This window comes from Saccostrea cucullata, unplaced genomic scaffold (assembly GCF_032062105.1).
Source record: "Saccostrea cucullata isolate Sc308-1 unplaced genomic scaffold, CSIRO_AGI_Scuc_v1 ctg3761, whole genome shotgun sequence".
NCBI lineage: Eukaryota > Metazoa > Mollusca > Bivalvia > Ostreida > Ostreidae > Saccostrea > Saccostrea cuccullata.
This window is the reverse complement of record NW_026939680.1, coordinates 3,818-29,876: the sequence shown is the minus strand read 5'-3', so window position 1 is coordinate 29,876 and position 26,059 is coordinate 3,818. Positions and strand designations below refer to the sequence as shown.

Below are 26,059 nucleotides of genomic sequence, written 5' to 3'. Positions count from 1 at the left end.
AGGAGTTTAGCTTTTGTTAGTTGTCCACTTCCATTAAAACATTATCTCAATCTGTTGCGAGCATTGGGATCTACCCTGAATATTTGAGTTCTCTAATAAAGATACAAATATATTGTAAATAGTTTTTAATTTCAGAAAAAAATATCAGTAGATCCCAGTGCAGTCAAGGCCAGGCATTGACTTTTCAAAATTTATCCAGACGACATAAGGAGGATCAGACACAATATGCCCCTGACACAAATATTTGCAATGACTGGGATCAGTGTCCCTTGAATTCCTCGAGCACTTGTTTCCTATATTGCCCTGTTAACTGTTCCTGTGTTGGTCTGTCTGTTAGTTGTTCGTCTGCAAATGCTCCGGTTTATGCTGTCTCTGTATCTTTTAATGGTTTATTGCATGAGGACCTAGTAATGAGTGATAGTCTGTTTCCAAATCTGAAACGAATTATCATTAGAAATTCTATAATTGAGTCATTTAACATTAGTAAAGAACATATAGAGATAATGTCCATCCAAAACAGTAAGATTACAAATGTTTTCCTTCATAGAAATTCCTTCCGATACATAAATATCAATGAATCTTCATTTGAAAACATGTACTTTTTTCATTATATTAAAAGGTATGTCTTTGATGCATTAGAATTCAATGTACAGAAAAGCCATTTTAAGAACACTTTTGATTTGTATGTTCCATATTATTTATGGAATAACTTTACATTGGAATCCCATGTTCTCACTGGTTTATTGAATGAAACAGACTCTAAAATACAAGAGGGAAAGGGTGTTCATCTAAAAATGGTGGAATCACAGGGATTTCATCACATGTTCGAGAAACTTAGTTATACTGTGGTTAATTTTAGTAATAGCTATTTGACTGATCAGCCAGATTTATACTATGAAACATATACGCTTGATTTAAGCCAGAATCGTTTAACCGCATGGCATGTTCTGTCTTTAATTAAAGTTTTACATCTTCAGCATAATTTGATAGTTTCGATCAATTACACCATTGACCTTGGCATATCCGAGGCCCGGCTTCATTATCTAGATTTATCGTATAATAAAATTAAAGGTATAGGCAAAAATGATTTAGCTGTCTTAAACAACCTCATGTACCTTAAACTTAAACACAATGTTATAAGTTATATTCACCCAAGAGCATTTTTAAAATTATCTGAGCTGATTTATTTAGATTTATCAAGTAATCAACTCAGTGACTTGGAACGAAGCCATTTTATTAATCTCTTAAATCTTCGCTATCTTTATCTCCAAGACAATAACCTGAGGGTAATGGAAGGAATGTTTGATGGTCTCATGAATATTCAGTATCTGCGGGTTGATTCTTACACCCTCTGTTGTGCACAACCAAAGGCTGTCAGTAAAATTCAGTGTTTAGCACCAGTCAACGAAATTTCTTCCTGCAATGATTTAATAGACATACCTCTTCTCAGTATAGCAATCTGGTATATGGCACTTTTAGCTGTCTTTGGAAATTTATTCGGTTCATGTCATAAACTGCTTTTGCTGAACAAGAATTCAAGTCCAAGTAAACCATTTGATATTTTTTCTATCAATCTTGGTTTCGCAGACTTTCTAATGGGTGTATATCTTTACATCATAGCAGGGGCAAATTTAAAATTCACCGATCGCTATGGTTTTGAAGATTTCTCGTGGAGAAATAGTCCTTTATGTACTTTTGCCGGTGTCCTAGCTACTCTATCTAGTGAAGCATCTGCTCTTTTTGTACTTTTTATCACCATTGACAGAATTTTGGCCCTTCGATTTCCATATGTATTGCTGAATAAGAAAATCAAGATTGCAAAGACCGTTTCCATGTTAGTGTGGATGGTTTCTTTCTTCTTGTCATTACTGCCCTTATTTGGGATTGAGTACTTTAAGGATTATTACTCCGGTTCTGGAGTGTGTATTTCCTTACCTCTGTCAGTTCTCCGGAAACCTGGATGGGAATATTCTATGGTACTCTTTGTGGGGGCAAACTTTGTCATCTTTGTAATTGTTCTCCTTGGGCAAATACTCATATTTATGGATGTTGTTCGATTTGAAAAGAAAGCATGCCAACAATGGTTTTCCCCAAAACGAACAGAAATACACATAGCAAAATCCTTGATGGCTGTTGCCCTTACAGATGTGCTGTGTTGGGTTACCATTGGAACTATAGGTAAGAGAATGTATACATGTATTTTACCATTGAAGTATTCATTATGTATTCCATTTAACTAACAATATAAGTTCATTTCCAAGGTATGGCATTTAGCAGTTTGTTTGTGTATTTAGAAATTTCTTAAACATAGCCTAATAGAATTGCTTGGACTTTGATAATAATATATTTTATATCTAAAACTGTATAAAAAAATTTGGTATACTAGTAGATTATCCGGAAAAAAATCTTATTTCAAGGCAATTCAAACTATCATCAAAATTTGATGCGATGGAAAGGCTGAAATAGACTCTTAATCCTCAATAACTATCTTATTTTATGTCGCCTTCGAGGCGGAGTGGTTAGAGCATCTGCTCTAGAGTCGCGAAGTAAGAGTTAATCCTTCGATCGCTGGTTCGAATTCCACTATGGGACGTGGAGGAGACCGGTCCTTCAGATAAGACCGTATAAACCGTAAAAATTAATTTTATTTTGCATTTTCTTTAGAACTTATTTGTCTTATTTGTAGGGTTTCTGACATTTAAGGGAATTGACGTCACCACCAAGATGTACGCCTGGGTCATTGTCATGGTTCTTCCTATCAACTCGGCAGTGAACCCCTTCATCTACCTGTTGTCTGTGATTATGAACCGTAGTGATGAACAGGTATATAGTTCTATAACTGATGAACAAGTACATTTGTCTAAACATAGTCATTATTCTTCCTATAAAATTGACATTGAACCCCCTAATCTACCCGTTGTCTGTGATAATGAGACTTGATAATGTGCAGGTACTGTATGTATATAAATCTAATGAACAGGTACGTTATTTTACGTTGTAAGTTGTTTTAGGTATAGTAATTGTCGTAGTTCTCCAAGTAAATCTTATCTACCTTTTGACTGTGTTTTGATCCGCAATGACAAAAGGTACATGTTTATGCTTTAAAATAATGTTCATATCTTTTAAACATGATTTGTCTTCCCTTCGACTTAATTTATATAAAAATAAATAAATAAATATTTAATAATATCTTTTCAGATATCTTCTTTGGCATCAAGCTTCACAAGTAACGCGAAAACAAAGGGCGGATCAAACAAGTATCAGGTACATAATTTCTTTTTTTTTCTTTTCAAATGCTGCAATTCTTTTCACTTAATGTCGTTTAAGGAATATACTCAGATAACAAAAATTCCACTGATAAGAACATAAAATCACCTACTGCACATTGTATATATCTATGATTCTTGTGTTAAATTTCAGTTTCAAATAACTAGGTCAATGACCTACTTTTTATGCTAGTGGTATTTTCACCCTATAGCCAGTTTTTTCCTTTAAGCACAAAATATTACAAGCAACAAAACTCTTTAACTAATGAAATATTATAGGAACGGAACATCATTGCTTCATAGAAATAAGTGATAAGAGTTTGGGCGATTATCTTATTTATAATTACAGTCCGAATTTCCTCTGTTATATTTCTTTCTTTTCAATTTTTATCAAATATTATAAAAATCTGAAGGTTAAGAGCTCTAAATTATTTATAGTCTCATGTTATTTTTGTTGTCCTTTTTCTAATGGTATTAATATTATATAAGGTCAATGATCACATTATTGAGATATGTTGTCTGAACTGAGTTTTGTTCATATTTTTGAATTCATTAATTTCAATGGCATTCAATTATTTAAAATAATTCATTAGCTTTAATACACATAATATTTGCAAAATGATATTGTAAATGCTGTTAACTTTTACATTGCAATTGATATTGCAAGAAATAACTTATTTTGACAGAATTTAAAATATAAAAATTTAGTTCAAATATCCTCTGCATCATCTTATAGTGACATTTCTTCGTTCCTGTATATTTTCTTTAAAAAATAAAACATTAATTTTTAAAATTGACTTTGAATTTAAACTTGGTTATTTCATCCATTTAGAACAACTTTTGATTTAACATATTATAATTTATAAAATTTCATGCATGACTTTTGAAACCTGAGTAAACGTAAACGTCATTCTTTAACACTGATATGTTTCGTTCTTTCTTAGGTATCACAATCGGGTGGAAAAGGAACCAATTTTGTCAAGCCATGGGCCCAAAATGATGAAAAACAAAGGAAATCAAACATACAAGTCATTTCATTGCAACATCTAAAATCTGAATAGTTTTTTCTATGCTTTAAAATGCTTTTGTTTAGTAAGATGGTGTGATCCGATTTTTGATTACTAGTATATTTTTATGCAGAGAACAATTATGTTCTTCCTAGCCAAAGATATATTGCTACATTGAAAAAAAAAATCGTTAATAGAAAATATTCAGAGTTTGTAATTCATGTTATGGTGTATATGCCACAATATTTGTGAGTTATAACTACAATCCCACTAGATAGATCTTGATTCGCTTTTGTTTGTGAACGTGTCTTCGTGTATTCTCTGTATAATAAATTCATAACAATCAAACCTACCCTTGTTTTATTTTCTTAGGACCATATTATTTGTTCCAAAAAGCGACATTGTAAATAATCAATCTATAATGTATGTATTATGGCACTACTTTTATGTCTGAACACACTTTAAAGGTACTTGGACACAGATTTAAAGTTAATATTTTCTGTATCATATCACGAATAATATATACAAAATTAAATATCTTAATAGCATTTAACACAAAAAATTAATAAAAAATCTTCATTTAAAAATTATTAAAACTTCAATTTTTTTGATGATTGACACAACTTTGCATTTTACAAATTTTAACAAATATTCTTAATCCTTAGGAAAAGGTGCAATCTTGTTGTGTATTAATAAGAAATATTAAAACTTTGATCCAGAAAATAATCTTATTCAGAGTAGAAATGTTAGAAAGCAAAACACCTTAACAAGTATCGTCATTCCGAGCTAAGTGTTGTGAACAAAGTTTAGCAAATCGAACACACTCGTTTTATGTACACAGTTTTTGTAAACAGGGCACGAGCTCTGTTATTGTTGATGTTTACGATTCACTGGGTGCGTTCAATCGTCAAATATGATATGGAGATAACGAAAAGTATTCAATCTCGAAGTCCATAAAACAATACAATATAAGAGCAGAACAAACCCACCAACATCAGAGGTGGGATCAGGTGCCATGGAGGAGTGAGCATCCCCTGCCGACCTGTCAAATTTAAATTTTTTGAAAGTGCAAGGATGTGTCAATCAAACCCGCCAATAAAAATTTGAAATTTTAATATCTTTTATATGAAATAAATCTTTTAATCAATTTTTGTGTGAAATGCTATTAAAATATATAAGTCGTAATATTAAAGCGAAAAACATTAACTTTAAATCTGTGCCTAAGTACCCTCTTGTCTTATCTTGTAAAGCTTATGATTGAACAATCGTGTTTAAGGTGTAATTTCTCTCTTATAGTAGGAGAGATAAATTTTTGAAGGCAACTTTCCATGATTATCAGGGCAACCAGTCAAATGCATGAACACTAAATATTTTTTTTGATCGATTGATCAAGAAGTTCTGTTACAGACAACTATGGGTATTGTTTTTTACGAAGCTACGGAGAAATCGCACATAGAAATTCGACCGCTTTATGTTAATTGTGCGAGGAATATGTTCACTAAAATGCCCCAATGCCTATGAAAATGCGCTTTTGCTTTATTTGGATAAAAATTGTATAAGAATAAAAAAAAGTCCACCATTTGGTAAGTAAAATACAATGTACGTCACCGATATGGGAGATAGTATAACAAACGGGGGATAAAGTATTATTTGGTGAGGTGTGCCCAACCTGATAAAGGGGATGTCACAGCAAGCATTTTTCAGGTGTCTCTGGGCTAAAAGGTGTTGAAAAGGGGAGTGATTTAATGAATTTAAAGATACGAGGGACGTTCAATAAATAATTTCATTAGCTCGATGACATACATTATAGAAATCATATTACATTAAGCTTGGCTTTCTCTCATTAATTTTTCTTGAATGAATTGATAACATTTTATATGACCACTTTTCATCGCATTATTTAATTGTGGAAGCTGGGAAACCAGAGCTATTCGAGACACTGCATTGAAAATGAATGTTCAAGAATCATTAAACTAGAGTAAAATTAAATGCTTCATTTCAGCAGCTGTAAAACTTGTTAATATCCCAAAAATATATAAACTGAAATATGTGAAATTTTCAGCAACCAATGTCTGTTTTATAGAGACATTTTAAGAAACAAAAATTATATAATAAGCATCAAAACGGGTACCTTCCTTGGCAACAAGGACTAACAACAACCAATGTATATTTGCAAAAATTCAACAATCTTTAACTGATTATGTTTTATTGACTCTAAGACACATAGCAAAATTGATAGAAATCATTCGGGGGGTAGTTCTCACATTTTTAAAGAAACATTTGATAGTTAAAAAGTTAAATACTCAAAGGCCACCCTTTATTTTGAAAAATGAGTGAAAACAACAAAGTGTAGGAATATCTAAACAATTACTTAAAAAAAATCAAAAAATGTACTCATCCACGTTTGTCTGAAATTCAAACAGATAATGAAACTTGAATCCATTTTGCTTTAAATCCTCAAAACAAATTGAAAATGAAATGCACTTGACAAAACTGGAAAGGCCTAAAAAGAGCAAATAATTGCAAGAGCACAACAAGTTTGATATGCTGTATTTTTTTTATATTAGCGGTCTTATTGTTCAAATTTATATTCGGGGAGAAAGTGCAATTTCTGGAGGAGTCTAGAAAACAATTTTTTGCAAAAAAATTGAAAGGTTTATGAGAAGAAGGAAACAGAATGAGCTATTCACTACATTAAATTTCTTTATGACAGCATCCAAACCCACAGGCCATGAAGAGTAAAGGATAAACAGAAAGTTAATGTTTTGTCACAACTAAACAACAATTTGCCAGATCTTTTAACCTTTGACTTGTTTCCTTTCCCAAACTTAGATAACATCAGTCAATAAGAAAAAAAGAAGTACAGTAAAGCATAGGATCTGCCATATTCCAGTATGTGAAGATTCATACTCAAAAATGTGTTCTAAAAACAATTAGAAATTGAATAAAAATGTTACAGACATGTGTTTTAATTAAAAGAGAATATTTTAGTTAAATCATTCAGACTAAATCATAGAAAAGCATTTGCTTGTTTCTTTCCGAGCCCCAATGACATTATTTATTGAACGCCCCTATTATTCACTAAAATATAATTTTTGCACGTTTTGGAGGATCTTTATAATATCATAATAAGAATGTTCTCGATGTGTTCTCGATGTGTATTGTATTTCCCGTATATACAGGAAAATTATAGTACCTTATATAAGGTAGTTAAAAAGTATTATTTTAAAACAGAATGCATAAAGATACATTTTAGTTTGGAGTTAAGGCACTCCGACCCTCAGCCAGATGTTGATGTGCTTCAAAGTTTGCAAAGCTCCATAAATTACTACTAATTTCATGTCATGTTAATAAACATTGGTATCAAAAAATGCTTTTTCGGGATAAAAATTTCTACTTTTAATTATACCTTTCTGAGAAGTTCAAAGAACCTTGAAGCAAATTGAGAGGTATATAGTGAAAATTGTTGCATGAAAAGATTTAATTTTCAAACTTCATTTAAAAACTTTTTTGAATTAAATAATAAATTAAGAGTTGTCCTTCCTGGCCGAGGGTCGCAGTCCCTTAAGATCTAAGGGAATTGAATTTATTTAGTTAAAGAACAACATTCACTTTTGTCTTATTTGGCCCTGTGAATTTTTGAAAAAACTGATCATGAAATACATAGATTTAGTTAACAATGAAGGCAGAACCTTTGTCGGAAAAGTCTTTGTCACGAGATTTTCAAATTTTTCAAAATGATAAATTAGTACTTGTTTATCAATCAGTTATAAGTTCATGATATGTTTCCTTGTTTTTAAATCTAGTACAACCTGTGGAACTTGGAATGGTAATCACATACTGCGACTACACATTTTTAGGGATAATTGTCAAGAAGAGACAATGAAAAATCACAAAAATACCTTTTCAGACATCGAAGTTTATAGACTTTATTATCTGAACAATATAAAGCAATATTTCTCAAAAATAATTTCTTTTGTTTTTCAGTTAACATGAAAGATAAGTCCACATTTTAAAAAAAATAGGTAAATAGAGTCTAATTTTTTTGTCAATTTTCCATTTTACATTTGTAAATATTTTTCAGAGGTCTTTGTCACAATGTTTTCAATCCTTAATATGATGAAGAACATATCCAAAAGATTACAAAAAAGTGATTGAAATATATACCTTTCGCCTCTAACTAATGAGATATAGGTTTTTTTACCGATGCTAATATTCTTGACCTTTTAATTTGCACTCTGTTTGGGGTTACTTTCAGATTTAAAATGTTTACCAAAATTTGTACTTTTTATTTCAAATTATATTTGATAGAAAAAATGTAATAAAACACCAAGAATATGAATAAGTAACAAATAATTATAATATATATAATTCATAATAGATAGCACAAAAATGTACAAACGAAGCACTATCAGCAACACGTACATTTTTGACTTAGACGCATTTCATCAAGAGTCGGCTACTAGAGATTTCTAAGGATTTTTGCATTCCTTCAAAATGGCTACACACCATTCACAATATTACAGTAAGTTGTATACATTGTAATTTCATTACACAAAATAGTCTTGCATTTGTCAACTTAATTAAGGTCAAGGTCTGGTAAATGAAAGGTGCCTACAGGTTTCTCTAATTCCAGAAATATATTGTCATTAAGCATTAGTTTAGTAGTTTTGATTTAATTTTTATCATCTTTGATTTGTTTTACATCGAAAATGAAAATTTTAATTAAAACTCTTCATTAAATGTCTATGACATTATAGCCTTGGGCATAGCCCACTACAAGCGACCTTTATAGTGACCGAAATTCTTAAAAAATATTAAATCAAACAATAAAAACCAATCTATTCTGAGTTGGATTTTCATAACTAATATTATACAATACCTTCGGGCTCGGTGAATATTGTACTTCTCAGATTGTTTCATCATTGTATTGACCTCAAAAAACAGTAATAATTGTGTAATTATATGATTCACTAATAAAATGATACAGCTCATTACTAGTTTGCATTTAATTAAGTCCTATAGGCAAATACAAGAGAGAAGCAGAATTAAAATGTAAATAAACTTTACCAGTCGTATCAATTTGAAATGTACATATTACCAATTTTAGTTGCCATGAAAAAAAATATATAATGTGAGTTGTTTTTATAGGATAGATTTTGAAAGGAAAGAATATTATCAGGGAAAACTGACTGCCAAAAAGTAAAATATGTTGTTCAGTAAAAGTGTTGGAGGGGTTTCCTGCATCCCCTCTTACAACCCTCACCCAAAAAATATATATTCGCTTATGTTTTGTTCACATCTAAAAAAAAAAATAAAGCCATAGTTGTATTAATAGCCATCCAAAACAACTTGTATCAATTTGGAATACCTGATCTATTTTTAGATCAATGTAGAGGAAATAAATCCTTGTATTCACCTGGATCGTCACATACAGGTCAATACAATGTAGTATTTTTCAAACATAGTTGGATCTCTGCCAATTAGAGAGATAGAAATTATTCAATCATATAATAATCGGTATACAATAAGTATATCTTGAACCATTCATTCTGACAAAAACCTCATTGTCCAGGAATTTTTTGGACAATCCTCCTATACTATGAGCACCTGGCGTTTATCCATGTAAATCCCAGATCATTCAACACGCATGAGCACTTTCTTTGGATAAATTTTCCTTATTGCATACGAAAATTTCAAAGAGGCAATGTTTTCACGACAATAAACATGATTAAAGACAAGAAAAATGTAATTTTTAAATCTAGATGATAATTGCACTTTAATAAGTTCCTCGTGATTCTTTTATTAATAGTTTCCCCTTTTAAAGGTAAAACAGGATGAGGATAATTTTTACAGATTTTTTTAACTTTATGCCTTTCGACAAATTAATCTTTCTTCCCTTCCTTATTTATATGATTTGCTTCATAAGTTTTATAATAAGATATATTTACATTTTCTTTGATTCTGCATATAGTACAATTTGGTAATGGAAATGTTATTTGAATATCTCAGTGTTATAATTAAATGATATCACCAAAAATGAAAAATCTTGATTGTTTGATAGCCCTCACCGTTTTCCATGTGTTATCTGTACAATGAAAACTATAAGCGTTATTGATACAGTATTCCGAAACAAATTACAATTGGTAACAAGTAAAATGAAATAGATCATTTTTATAACTGTAGTCAAGATAATTATATGAACATGTATTTGTCCTTGCTTAAAAGGTTCATTATTATAACTGCATGTATAGGACTTAAGATTTAATTTTGCCGGTGGAAATCAAATTTATATTAATTTTTGTCCTTTGAAAAGGGAGAGATTTTTCAGAAGCTCTTTGTTTATGTACACTTCAACTATCAAATTGAATTTAAATTACCATAGTGGATGTTCTGCCAAGCTCTCTCCTTCAGTAGTGGAGGAGAAACTTCAGAAATGTGCTGTTACCATATTTTAGAGAACTACTATTGAAACAAGGATATTAAGAAGCACTCTGAGATTGCTAAAGCAATACATATTTCCTACCGGGTTCCCCTTTCCTTTAACATGTCATTTTATAATACCCTGTCTATGAAAAAATGCCCCTTGATGTGGACATTTCGGTAATTACTTAAGTGCGGACTTAAGTTTGATAATGTGAAATTTTCAGAATAAATATATTTCATAAGATACCAAAATTTAACTTAAATACAAAAACTTGTACAGCTGACACACAAATCCTAAATTTAGAATATCATTAGACATAATAAGCCTAATCTTTATAAGTAATGTTGAGAAAAGAAAACAAATGTTAAAACTGGCCCCAAGACAGTAAACTGAGAACAGACTTAAGTCAAATATTTGATTTTTAATATCTTAAATTTCATCCAATGTATTAGCCTAAAATTTTGCAATTTTTCAAAACATGTCAATTCAAACATATGACGAAAATTTCATTTTATTATGAAAATCATTTCCAAAGTTATATTGATTTGAAATTTTTACTAAAGTCTGTTCTTAGTTTATGGTCTTGGGGCCTGGTCACAGTTGCTCCAGTTTTTAAAACATTTTAATATTATAGTATTCAAATTGTCTTTATTGGATTCTATATAGCTTTTTATTGATAGAAAGGAAGAGATCTACATACTTCGTGAATATAACTTAGGTAACTTATTGATTCTTTCTCATACAATTCTGAAGCAGGATAGAGAAAATGATTAGAAGACCAACAATCAACCATTTAGTTATCATTGCTTTGTCCTTGTGTTGTGGAAAGGTGCAAAGGCGAACTTAGATGAACACACCGGTTTGTTTATTTTATTATCAAATTAATTTTTAAACGTGTAATTTTCTTACCACATTTTATACAATATTTTAACAATATATTTTTTGAAATGACAATGCAATCATACATTTCTTTTCTTCTTTTCAAATCAATGCAAAGAGTAAATGTTTCAAAAGAATTTTGCAGACTATAGTCTATGGAATGTTGAAAATATTTTTTCTATTCAAAACAATTATTATTTACTTAGCTAAATGCATGATACTCGTTCAACTTATTGTATTATTAAGATGTGATTTTTTTTTCTTTAACTTGTTAAAATGAATTGAAGTGAAATTCTCTCAATTGCAAGATGTTTTCTTTACAAACAGTGGCATGTGGTTTTGAAATAGACAATTGTGGTTGGATATCACATACGACTCCTGTACAATTACCGACAAATGTTTCTCTTTGTGGATTGCAAAGATGGGAGAAAAGATTTTCTAAATTTTGCTCACTCCATGGCAATTTTCAAAATGCAGTAGGATGGCAAAGAATAAATACTGCATTACTGGAATCATATCTAAAGTGTAAGTTACCAGCTTGATAGTAGTAGAAGAATGAATATCATATAATTGTTTTTAGCATCAAAATATATTAAATTCACAAAAAGAAAAATGAGCCAATGTTAATGTTAATTGACTTTAAACTTCACTTTAAGAATTTATGTGACGAAATTTTAAATTTAAGAATTGAACTAAATTTTTGTCTAAATTTTGAGTGACAAACATGAAAAATCAACATTTTGACTATCAAAACTTCAGTTTACGAAATAATGTTAATTGCAGCTTACTTCTCTTAGATATTAATAGTTTATGGGTATAGATGAAATTATCTATAGTTTAAGACCAAAAACTATAAATAACGATTATTAAACATCCACATAATATACGAATATAGTTTCATTCAAGTTTTGTGAAATGCGAACTATGTATTGAGAGGAATCCCAACGTAAAGTTGACCAGCTCAAAAATCCAAATAACTCAATCGGTTTATTTCAGTTTTATGGTGAATGTAATGATTATGAAAACATACTCTATTAATAGCAGTTTTGTGGTAGAAAAATGGCGATTAAACAGGTGGCAGGACGAATAACCCGATATCGACTTGGCTCTGTTACGTGTCAACGTCATCGTCTTGGATGATTGAAAACCATCCAAGGCCCTCTCTGACGACAGTTAAGATCTTCTGTGGGGAAAAATTTACTAACGACTGCAAATTAAGCCACTGTTGTCTTTGTCCTTACTTAGGCAATGTAAAAGCCAGACTCCATGAAACTTTCTTCAATTGTTACAAGAATGCATTTCGTCTAAAAATATTGAAAATAAATGTGTATACCTTAAGTGCATGAAATAGTACAAAAAGATCGTTGACGAATTTAGCGTAATCAAGTTGCATGTGTTTTTGGCTTTTTAAGACTTTTCCGACTTGGCGTCATACATTTCACAGTTGCGTAATTCTGAACACATATGTTAGTGCATAGTAACCATGATTCTCACCTCACCAATGTTTGTAACATTTCGTACGTTATGTTACCCTGCATTTCTTTTTCCTTTCAGTATAGTCAAACGATGACCTTTAAAGCCGCTTCACCCGAAACAGGTACATATTATCTCAAACAATAAAAGTATGTCATTAAATAGATAATATATAAAAATTAATTATAAGATTGATTTAATAGTTTATTACAACAATCCTTACAAGGAAAACATAAATCAAAAACCTTGTTGACAAACAGCAGTTCCTGAAGATCTGTTTTGAAGTCACCTTTGAAAAAAATACTTTTATCGGTTATATCTAATTATGAAGAGATTTCAAACCCGAGTATTTTTTTTCCATTAATAGAATCCTAAGGCATGATTTATAAAAATTAAGAAATTAACTGAATATAATCCATAGTTATTTTTATATTAATATGCATATTTACAGAATGAAGGAAAATCAGATATTTTAAAATATTTTTTAAAAAGGGAGTTTAGTAACGAGGGCTAGAATATTGCCCGTGTACACTTTGTTGTGGAAAAAATGCTCGGGTTTGTTCTTCATAAGTTATACATGTAAGCGATAAATTTAATTTTTCGAAGGTGATTTCACGCAATGTAAACAAAGGATTATTTTTTGTGTGACCTAACAAAAATTATTTTTTTAACTTTTGAATTTTGATATCTTTAAAAATAAAAAGACTGGGGATATAATTTGACAAAAGTTGAAATAATTGATGGACAATTATTTTTCAAGAAGAAAAACGAATATATTTTTTTAGCGATTAGAATCGGACCAAGCGGCTTTAACATCCGCCGTGAACTCTTTATATGCATCAGGTAAACAATGAATTTAAGAGACAAATAAGTGTTACAGGCCGACAGCAGATGTTTTTTCTCCGTGATACTCTGCTCTTTTTTAAGTTCTCAAAGATCTATGTATGTAATATTCGGCGTTTAACAATAATAATCAATAAATCAATCCATTTCTCTTGTTAATAACCAAAGCTGTACTGTCATTAGTTATGCAAATAAAAATGGTATTTTTGAAGACAACAAAAACGGTAGCATTAATAAATGTCATAATAATGTACTATATTGTAATTTGATTGCTCTTTCAATTGTTACATCAATAACACGTTTTTTTTTTTTTAGAAATGGGGTTGCTATAGTTAGCCAAAGATATCTATTTCTGTTGTTGATCAAGAGTAACTATCAAACTCTAATGTATCCTAAATTTCTAACAAAACTATCTAATGATCACTTATTAATTGCTGTAATATAATTAATCTCTACATCTAATTAATCTCTAAAATTAACCTGCAAAAGGATTTGAAGAATAAATAAATACTATCAAAATATACTAATCAAAGTTGCTATGTAATCTGAAAAAAACATCTGTAAAATAAAAATTATCAAAATTATAATGAAAAAGAAGTTCCTGAAATGCAAATGTCAATAAATAATTTCAGTAATTAATTATTTATGTATGAACAAATAAAATAAAATGTGAGCAAAATTCTAAGTGAAATTAAAAAAAATTCTAATTAACTTCTAAGACTAATTAAGCAACTTATTAAGGAACCAATTCATACTAAGTGACCAAATAAGACTAAGTAACTATGAGTCTTAATGAATTAAACTTACAGTTGAATTTAAGGATGACGTTTACTCAGGTTTCAGAAATAGGCGAGAAAATTTTATAAAGTATAATAAATTAAATCAAAAATTGTTCTAAATGGATAAAATAACTAAGTTTTATCACAATATCAATTTAAAAAATTTATATGTAAGTACTTGAAGAAAATACACAGGAATAAAACTCAATGTATGGCTATGCAGAGGAAATTCGGACTAAATTTTTAATTTTTCATTTTTGTCAAAATTTTTATTTCTTGCAATATTAATCACTTAGCAAATTTTAAATGTGTTTAAGCTCATAAATTATTTCAAATAAATGAATGCTATGAAATAAAGAAATTCAAAAACATGTACAAAAATCACTGCAGTCAACATATCTCAATAATTTGATCATTGACCCCATATAATGTTTATACCATGGGAATGAGGGTAACAAAAGTAACCTGAGGCTATAAATAATTTAGAGTTCTTATCAGTCAGTTTTTTGCCATATTTGATTAAAAATAGAGAAAAAACATAAATATGACAGAGGAAATTCGGACTGTAATAATTATCACGTTTATAGCCCAAACTCTACTCATTTCTTTATAAGGCGCAACTCTGTTCCATTGCTATGATATTTCATTATTTAAAGAGTTTTATTGCTTGTAATATTTTGTGAGTGAAGAAAAATATGGTCATCGTGTGAAAAATTGAGGTATTTCCCGAGAAATACTCCGGGGCCCCCAGCATGAAAACGGGGTCATTGACCTAGTTATTTGAAATTGCAATTTAGCACTAGAATCGTAGGTGGACAATGTGCAATAGGTCGTTTTTCGTTCTTATCAGTGGAATTTTTAGTTATCTGAGTAAAGGTATACCTTAAGAAACCGACACGCTGAAAAACATAAGAAACCGACACGTACTACTGCTGTTATAAAGAAACCGACACGAAAACAACTGAAAATGAAAGATTTTTTTTTAAAGTCTGATATTAAATTTTGAACTGGAATGTCAAGCAAAATATTTGTAAGAGGAAGAAGGAATCTAAACTGTGAGTTTACAAACTCTGGGGAAATAAATAAACAAAATACGGATAACCACAGACAAACTTCTCTCAGTGTTTCTTACCTAAGGTCCATCACTTGAAGTGTCTCTGCTAATATAATTCTACTGCACTTTTGCTGAAGTATTGAACTTAGCAGAAAAAACTACTTTAAACAATCTTAATTCTATGTATGTAATATCCTACCTAATACTAATAATGAGTGACTAATGAATGATCGCAGCAAGCAAGCGAACTTTTAATAAACACACAAGACAAAAATATTTCAATGTTGAATGTTGACCGAAGAAAATTACTTTGGTATTTGATCTACATTTTTAAAAGGCATCATTTTTCCATCTTTAGTGACATCGATTTTTTGTAATCGGTTCTTGTTTTGAATAAAACATTAAAGCTGACATGAACTCTTATTTTTTCATCTGTACGCCTTTCCTGTCCGCCATATTTCTTCGATTCCGCCATATTTACTCGAAAATTTTTGGCCACCTGTACCTGTTATATAAAGCCTCGTGCATTTGTTTCACTTGAGTGATTTTCTAGCCTGGCTGTCGACATGTACACATCTCCGAAAGCATAGCTGTCATAAATCCATAAACTGACCAAATACATGTTTTAAAAGTTAAACTCCAAAAAAAAAACTAGAACTATACTGAGAAGTAAATTATTTTTGAATGCATTTGCTGCAATTTAGAAAAAATAATACAGAAAACAGCAAAAGCCGTTTGGATATGCACGCATCCAGGTCGAGAGTACGCATCGAACGCAGTGATAAAGATATTTACCTGACTACTGCTATCGCTACAGGGATGTGCACATGTCGAAAGAAATATCCTATTTTACTTTTATTGAAATATGCATCTCAGAAGTCATGTAATCCATTGCTAACTGAACAGTAAAAAATTGTCACCACATAGCACTTGGACACACGTGGTCCACGACGATCAGTCTATTTGGTCAGGGGAAATTTCAAAGGTGGAAATCTGACTGAAAAAGTGCATTTTTTTTTCAAAAATAAATATTACTCTTGTCTGTATATGTAAATGTAAACAAAATTTACAAACATGGCTTAATTACATTAAATTTATTTTAAAGCATGCAACATTACGAATCATTCATCCTTTGACGAGATTCTCCCGTGAAATGGGGGGGGGGGGGAATGCATAACGCTCTCTGAAAAAGATCGGATTTTATTACGATCATATATTTTCATTATAAATAATGTGTATTGGCTTTATTTATTTTTTTTTTTTTAAATAAAGACCTTATATAACTTTGATTTAAACTTTTTTTTTTTTTTTTTTTTTTTTTTTTTTTTAAATAATTTTATAAACAATAAACGAGTTTGATTCTGTGGTACATGAATAATCAAAATAGAATTCATTGGCGGATCCAGAGGTGGAGTGGGGTTCCAGGGATTGGAACCCCCGGCCTTTATTTTTGTACACACATACAGAGAGAGAGAGAGAGAGAGAAAGAGAGAGAGAGAGAGAGAGAGAGAGAGAGAGAGAATGTTTTTTCTGTAATATATAAATATTTACACGTCTAATAATATGAATAATTTGAAGACATAAAAAAAATCTCTGTCCTTTCAGTTCTCTAAATCTGTAATTTTCGCGGATTTGCTTTCCTCTGCGTGCCTTCAATCATTTTTCAATCTTATTTGAATCTTTCACCATTTTACAACAGTATACAAAAATCACAAAAATATATAGGTGATTTTATACATAACAGTAGATCTATAAAGCATGCGTGAATAAGAAACTAAACAAAAAAAATTGTACGTTGCTATGAATGTGAAGTATGGGAATTTAGGCGGTGGGCATATTTTGTTATTTTTTTTTTCTTTATAAACGAGCACAATTTTCTCAGAAAACAGTGTTTATCGTTATTCATTATGTGTTTAAAATTAATCACTTTCTGAAATTTTATGCTTTTTTTCTGTTAAGCATAGCATTCTTTCTGAAAGTAGCGAGCTGCACTTTAGTATGTAATGAAACTCATCTCCGAGTTCTTTTAAATTACAATGGGGACAAATTCTATCTTGTCTTGGTAACCCTGGCTAAGGGCTTCGACCACCCACAAGTAGCATGCAAGGAAGATTCCAGCTAACTTTTTTACCATTTTGGACCATTTTTAGAAGTAACTAACTTTAAGAAGTATGCATGCAATATTTCGATTCGTTAAAGATAAAGGTTTAAAATGTTCCCGTAGTATGCAGATGAAGAGGGGAGGGGGCTCACTTTTTCTGTGGATAATCTTTGCTGCAGTTTTAAATAAATTAAAATTTTGATTTGGAAGCTCTCTCCACATTTTTTGTTTGCAGGAAAATACGCAGATTCAAGCATGTAAAAGTAATGTACCGAACAGAAAAGTTACAGGAAGCCTCCTTTATCCCCTACAAAAAAGGATTGCATAGAGTGTGGTGCATAGATTTTTTTGTTTTGTTTTTTGTGTTTGTTTTGTTTTTTGTTTGTTTGTTTTTTTGGTTTTTTTTTTGCTTGTCAACTGATTTTGGAGGTCCCCCATCAATATAAATTGAAGTGGCTGTGTTGTGATTCTATGCATGAGTGCCATGCGCGGATCTAGAGGGGGTTAGGACACCCCCTCCTGGGATTTGCAAGGTTATTAAATTTATATACAAAAGCTAGAAAAAAAAGTTACGTTGGAACCCCCTCGGAAAACGTAGACTCCCTGGTAAACGCGAATTTGTGTTAAATTGGTACGAAAAGTGTAAGGTTTGAAGCATTAAAAGTCATCGGCTACACGCCCCCCCCCCCCCCCCCCCCCCGAAATAGTTTTTGAAGTTTGGGCGAGTTTACGGGGTATTTTGCATGTCAAGAAATATCTGGGTTGGATATAAATTATTAATAGTCGAAGCAAATAGGAAGGGAAAGCAAACTGCCGATGAGAGTTCCACATTCTACCAAAAATTAGCTTTTTTATACCTCTTGTCTACATAATTTTTGTCCAGATTCCTTACCTGAGAAGGTACATGTATTTGAGAAAGTTCCCAATGTTCCCATTTCTATGATGTGTAGACTTCACGTTTACATGAATTTTCCTTTCAATTTCGGCGTTTAGGTTTATTTTTTTGTCAAAAGTAAAATTATTATTTCAATTTTTGAACAAGTTTCGACATCCCCTCCTGAAAAAAAATCTTTGATCTGTCCCAAGATCTAATAAATGGTACAGCACAAAATACATATGATTTTATATCTATTATTGCGCTTACAGATGGTTACAGGAGGAGAGAGAGCGAGAGAGTTCAATGAATAAAAGAGTAATTAAAAATTATCTGTATTCAACCAGGTTTCAAGTATCCCTACCCAAGTTTTTAAAAGTATCTCCCAAATATTGCGACAGAAATTATTTTTATTTTCAAAAAAAAAACTAGACTGTCAGACAGGGATACTGAAATCTCGAAAGACTTCCTGTAATAATTATAAAACAGCCACATTCCGCAAAACTGTACATACTTTGTGGTCGGAGTGAGACAATAAAAAATCTTCAAAAATGGATTTGGCAGAAATGTCTGTCTTCCAAGAATATTTAGGTAACGGCCATGTAATTATTTCTGCCCCCCCCCCCCTCTAAAAATACGAATGCCTCAATATCAGTCTAAACGGGGATTTTTTTTTCCGCGGTATGTTAAAGAACGTACAGATGTACACATAAACTTTTATATTCTGGTGAAATGTTTTTAAGTCTTGAACTAAATATTTACCGTATATCAAATTATTTGGTTTAGATTTGAGATTAGTACTAAAATAATCAGTTGTAATTGACAAATGAATTTTGCGATGCAAAACAATTGCAGACTATATAAAGAATGCTTATTAGAACTAGATAGACAATTTTCAGTTATACCTTATAAAGCCGTTATAATTATACTTTAGACCCCCCCCCCCCCCATTTCAGCCGCGCAAATACCACTCTTTTCCACTTGTGGTATTTTCCCTGACCAAAATCTGATCAGCACGGACTAAGTGTATCGACGCGCTAGACTGTACGGAGTAGATACAGTGTGTTTATTGAGTTTTTATGGAGTTTATTTCTTTTTTGTGATGCATATTTCAATAAATGGAATTCAAGGTGTATATCACTTGACTTGTGCACATCTTCGAACCGATGCAGTGATCTTATTACCAGGTATGGGTACGTTTACAGCGTTCGACGCGTTTTCTCGACATGCATCAAAGTCTGCATAAAACATGCAAATCAAAGACGCTGATTGTTTTGTTCCATTCAAATGATAATAATTTCAAAGTGTGTTTACGGGTTTTAGTGCTTTTTATTTCATGTTTATTCTGCATAAATTGGCGCAGTGTAAAAATGCGTACTCGTGCAACTAACTCTTTCTTTCAAACTTGCATTTTCTTTCTTTTTTATAACATTTGATTCAAATCTTTAATTATTCAGAAATATGATTATTATGTTGTGTGGTTTGAAATGTCTTGATCAACCCATATGTTTTCAAATGTTTTACCATCGGAGATGTGCACAAGTCGATAGCCAAGCCAAAAAATCATTCAAGTGTAACGAGGGTATTGGGGTATATATCGTTACAATAAGACAAGGTATCTGAAAGAAATATGGCGGAATACGGCTATAGTTGGTATGAAACAAGTCGTACATAGATGAAAAAGTTGCGTTTTTAAGAATTCATGTCAGCTTTAAGATAGTTCAGGGTGTGGATCCAAATTTATTATGGTGTACGATAGGGTCGGATTAAGATCTACCCTACAATAACAGTAACATATAAGCACACACACAAAACAATAGTGTAACAGGAGAGGGAAAAATGCAGCGGATTCGAACTCGGGCCCCCTGAAACTCCGGTCAGGTGCTCTACCAACTGAGCTATCTGGCCACCGGCTGACCGCCACATTCCTCCCTCCTTAAAGGTCTTTGGCCCTCCAAAGACCCCAACCCAGGCTCATTCCTGGCAGGCCTCTCACCTGTCAGTTCCAGGTCATGGGACGGCACCAAATGTAACGGGAGAGGAGAAAATGCAGCGGACCAGAGCGGGATTCGAACCAGGCCCCCCTGAAACCCCGGTCAGGTGCTCTACCAACTGAGCCATCTGGCCACCGGCGATCGAACCCGGCTGACCGCCACAATACAAAGACAATACAAAAAGATAATCACATCTTTAATACAATCATTTATAGTCCGTTAACATTTATAGCGTTTAAAATAGGTAGTTCACATTTCACTCAATTTGATTATCTTTTAACCAATATACTTTGCTTCTAATTTATAGAAATAACTAATAAACAATATTTACATTAATCAATCTGATCAATACATACACCTTTGTAATTTACATCAACACTTACCCATTTATGGAATAAGGTGAATTCCTAACTCCTAGCTAAACCAATCTGACTTCACTTCAGATATCTTACCTAATTAACAATATGTAAAAATTATAACAAGCTCTCAAACCCCTTATTTAGGAAGCAAGAATAGATTTAAAATAGTTAACCTTCTCTTATAGTTATTTATCAATCTTTGTATAGATTCCTTGAACAAACTCACACTTTATTTAGAAAGTTTTGATTAAAATGAATCATTTAGATTTCTCATTCATTAATAAATTATTTAGATACATATTTAGTAGTTTAATTATTTATTAAATAACTTACATGAATAAGGGTGGTGTTTCCAACACTATGAATTATGTTTTATCTCAATATACAGGCATACACTTTTCAAAAACCAGTTCTCAGAATAAGGGAAATTATGACAGTAGTTCCCGCCAATTCTACTTAAGAACCATTTAACCACACTGACCAATAGAAATCAATGTAGCACTAAATAATGGAATAACCCATTCAATACATTACCTGGTAGTCTACCTGGAATACAACACATAACTAAATACGGGTGTGAAGGTTTATAACAGACACTGAACAAGACAACATAAAGTGCTAGTAAATCGCATTGCGCAGCGCTGAATGAATGAATGAATGATTGAATAAAATAAAGAATGAGAGTAATGTGTACAATTTTAAAATACATATCCTAAAAATATAAAAAGTACAACTACCACACTTATTTGATTTTCTTTTTTATCTTATAGCGCTCGGAGCTAAGATTCCTCACTCTGTTCTTGAAATACTTCGTGACTTTGACGAAAACTATGTTCTTGCCGCTGCCAGAAATTACCTTGACGATGAAATCATTTTACAAATCACTGACGTAGTCACTCCAGAAATCACTATGTCAATGGATCACCGCTGCCTCCGCTATAACTTTTTTGTGTTTGAATCAAACACCCTTACAGTTGGGTATATAAAAGATGACTTCAATCCATATGATCTGACAGAGGATTTACGTTTTCACGGGTCACTTGAGGGCAAATTCAACAGTGCATCTGTCAATCTTCCTACTGGAGTAAAATTCAAGGTTAAGCTTTATTATTATGCATCCTCTGCATTAACAATACATAAATTTTTGCTTAATTTAAAACTCTTGTAAACTCTGTTATTTTTATTATTTAAGGTGGTTTTCCGTGGAATATTTCAAAAATCCACCTATGGATTTCTTCTTATCGATAACGTAACAATCACTGACGGAGAATGTGGTAAATAAACTATAAAATGCTGATAATACTTTACAAATCAACATTTAAAATAACTTGGAATCAATTTACAAATTTTTTAACAATTAAATGTGTGAAAGGAAACAAACTTTTCATAGTTAAATAATATATCGACGCGATGTAATTTATTTATTGTCTCTGTTTAATTCCAGAAAAGTGTGGTACTAGTGAATTCAAATGTAGTGATGTAAGTGATGAGTGTATTCCATTGAACAAGGTGTGTGATCTTGAACCCGATTGTATTGGAGGAGAAGATGAAAAAAGTTGCAGTATGTATATGTCCATACGTATCATATAGTGTTCATTTATTTATTCGTTAACATTGTTATAGATTATTTCAAAAATACAAAATAATTTTTAAATATTTATTTAACAGTAAGTTTTTTAAACATAAGGACAGGATTTATGAAAAAAAGAATATTTTTTTTAAATTTCAAGTTACAATTTTCAAGTTAGATAACGTCAATATTTTAAAGATTTTAAAGTAAATCTGCAAAATTGATTTGCACAATTTAATCCGAAATGATGACAATCAGAACATTAAATGATCAAATATATGAAATGTTTTCACGATTTAGCAATGATTATTTTCCAGACTGGGATGTTATTAGATCGTCATGCAGGATAAATGAAAGTTCAAATCTATTAAATAAAACTTTGCCTCAAATACAGAACAGTCTTCAAAGAAAGACATATGAAAGGATTCGTGAAAATGATTCATTGAGACAATTCATTCTTCTTTCCAATCTATGTGAAAAAGAAGACCAGTGCCTATCGAATTCTTCTGATACTTGTTCTTTATATTGTCCACGTGACTGCTTCTGCAATGGTCTGTCTGTAACGTGTTCTTCTGACAACGTTCCCTCCTATGCTACTTTTATAACCTGGCAAAGTATTGTTCAAGAAAACTTGGAAATAACCAAGGAAAGGTTTCCCAATATGAAGACGATTAACATTTTTAATTGTACCTTTAGATTTATCAAAATTGGAAATTATCCGAAGATTGAGAGCATTTCAATCAAAAAAAGCAAAATTGACCATCTTTCTTTCTTTTATTATAATACATATGTGATACAATATTTTCATATACTTGAGAGTTCGTTTCAAAGGATTGACTTTCAAATGATAGGTAACGTTTATGATATTGAAGAATTTTATGTTCATAAAAGCTCTGTAGTTGTTGATCAAAATACACGTATTTGGAAACTCTATGTGACCCACCTTAGATTATCAGAGTCTGAAAGTTTCTACGGAATTGCAGATTTCCTGCGTTGTTGGGTTGCTAATTACAGTTTTTGTAATCTGAAAGAACAAAAGTTTAGTGATTCTATATCTAATATCTACTTGATCAATCACATGTATAATGTCATTACAATTGATTTAAGTTACAACTTCTTAATCACGTGGAAACTGGTATCATACACAAAAAAGCTCTATTTGCATCATAATTCGATCACATCATTGAACCACACTCTTTATGACAGACAGTCAGAGGCTCGCTTGCAGTATTTAGATCTCTCTTACAACAAGATTATCAGTATTAATAATGAAGATTTGGAGGATCTACCAAATCTTCTGTATCTTATTTTTCATGAAAATCGTTTGACACATATCCAAGAGAAAGCTTTTGATAAATTAACTAAGCTTATTCATTTAGATTTGTCAAATAATAATCTACGAAATCTTAACCGCTTCCATTTCATGTATCTGTCAAGATTGCAATATCTCAACCTGCAGAATAACGATGTTAAAGTGGTGGAGGGAATGTTTGACAGTCTTATGAATATCCTTTATCTTCAGGTGGACTCCTACACGCTTTGTTGTGCACAGCCTAAAGCCGTCGGCAAGATTCAGTGTGTAGCTCCATTGAATGAAATATCATCTTGCCACAATTTGATACATTTACATATTCTGAGAATAATTATTTGGTATATTGCTCTCCTTGCTCTGTTTGGGAATATGTCTGCTATATTTTACAGACTTTACTGTGTTAAGAAGAAACCAGTCACAACATTTGACATTTATTCTTTAAATCTGGGTCTGGCAGACTTCTTTATGGGTGTTTATCTTTACATCATAGCCGGGGCTAACATAGCGTTTAGTGGTCGTTATGGTTTTGAAGATTTCTCATGGAGACACAGTCCTTATTGTATCTTTGCTGGTGTCCTGGCTACTCTTTCTAGTGAGGCATCTGCTTTATTTGTACTTTTGATCACCATTGACAGAATACTTGTAGTGCGATATCCGTTTTCAACGCTCAAGAAAAGGATCAGGGTATCAAAACTCAATTCCAGCTTGGTATGGACTATCGCTCTCTTTTTGTCTGTAATACCCCTTACCGGAAGTGAATATTTCGATGACTACTATTCAAGTTCCGGAGTGTGTATTTATTTGCCTTTGTCTGTTCTACGAAAAGCGGGATGGGAATACTCTATGATTATATTCGTTGGAGCAAACTTTTTAATCTTTATTGCAACACTCATCGGACAAATTGTAATATTTATGGATGTTGTTCGAATGGGGAAGAAGACGGCTTTGCATTCCGTAAATCGACAAAGAAAACGAGAAGTGGGCATAGCAAAGACTCTAATCACAGTTGCAGTTACAGATATGTTTTGTTGGATTCCAATTGGAGCTATTGGTAAGAAATATTTCACATGAGATAATGTTAGATTTAAATGTACATTATTTTCGGTTTGTTTTTATTTATGTTGCTATATCTTGCAATTTTTTAATATTAAGGGCTTCTGACGTTTATGGGTATCGATGTAACTGTTCAAGTTTATGCGTGGATTATTGTCGCTGTACTTCCAATAAACTCGGCGCTGAATCCACTCATTTACACATTTTCTGCAATAATGAGACATGGGAGCCACAAAGTTAGACAAAAATGTGCTCAATTCTAATTATTACGTACACTAATCATTATAAACAACGATTAATTTATTCATGCTTAAAACATTGCAGAATCGCAATCAGAAAACCGGCTGTACAAAGGAAACGGGGTATAATAAGCCTAATGAAAGAAATCTGGTTGGTATATTTGAATTTTCCTCAATGAAAAACAAATCAAATTAATGATTTTTCAGATTTTCCACTTAATGAATTAATGATTATTTTGATCATTGATTATTTTCCTTTTTTACTTTCGATGATAAAGCCGTCCCTGACAGATGAAGAAGATTTGTCGACTCCCTTCACAGAGGCAAGGACTCCTCAAAAAATAAAACCTTGTGTAAACACTATTTCATTTGTTCAACTTTAACATGAAGTTATCAAAATGCTAGATGAAGCAAATAAAAGTAATAAAAGCCAATTTAGGAACTTTTTGAATTCGATGCAACAAATTAACGATTTTATGAAAACTTATATTGTTTGTGATATATTTTTGTATTTCGATATACTAATTAATGTTATCTTTGACAAGATTTAATGGTGCTTAACATGTTCAATTCTTGTTCTTTTACCCGCCAATCCAGCCTTCCTTTTCTAGATTGTCAAATCGATATTTTTACCAATATCAGTGCTTTCCAATAGAAAATGTAGTTAATTAAACCTCCTACATTGTTTTACCATTATATTTCTCTAAAACCCATTTATTTAAAAAAAAACTTTCAATGGCTAATGCGCTGATGTTGGAAGCAGTAAAATGACAATTAACGAGATTGAAAGCTTTTCATTGTGACGTCATAATAGAGCGACGCAAAAACA

At 31.5% G+C, this 26,059-nt stretch overlaps 2 protein-coding genes across 2 annotated transcripts; both read left to right on the top strand.

Annotated features, from left to right (window-relative positions):
- The first annotated feature begins 794 nt into the window (after nt 1-794).
- On the top strand, nt 795-2,940 carry LOC134253672 (G-protein coupled receptor GRL101-like). Its single transcript, XM_062736253.1, has 2 exons — nt 795-2,178; nt 2,687-2,940. The coding sequence occupies exons 1-2, from the start codon at nt 795-797 to the stop codon at nt 2,938-2,940; spliced, it is 1,638 nt and encodes a 545-aa protein (XP_062592237.1).
- A 136-nt stretch (nt 2,941-3,076) lies between these two features.
- Nucleotides 3,077-25,381, top strand: LOC134253673 (G-protein coupled receptor GRL101-like; the record flags this gene model as incomplete). Its single annotated transcript, XM_062736254.1, has 7 exons — nt 3,077-3,086; nt 21,827-22,152; nt 22,249-22,330; nt 22,501-22,617; nt 23,610-24,989; nt 25,091-25,227; nt 25,316-25,381. Coding segments are annotated over exons 1-7 (2,118 nt in total), but the record flags the coding sequence as incomplete, so codon positions are not given.
- Nucleotides 25,382-26,059: the final 678 nt, after the last annotated feature.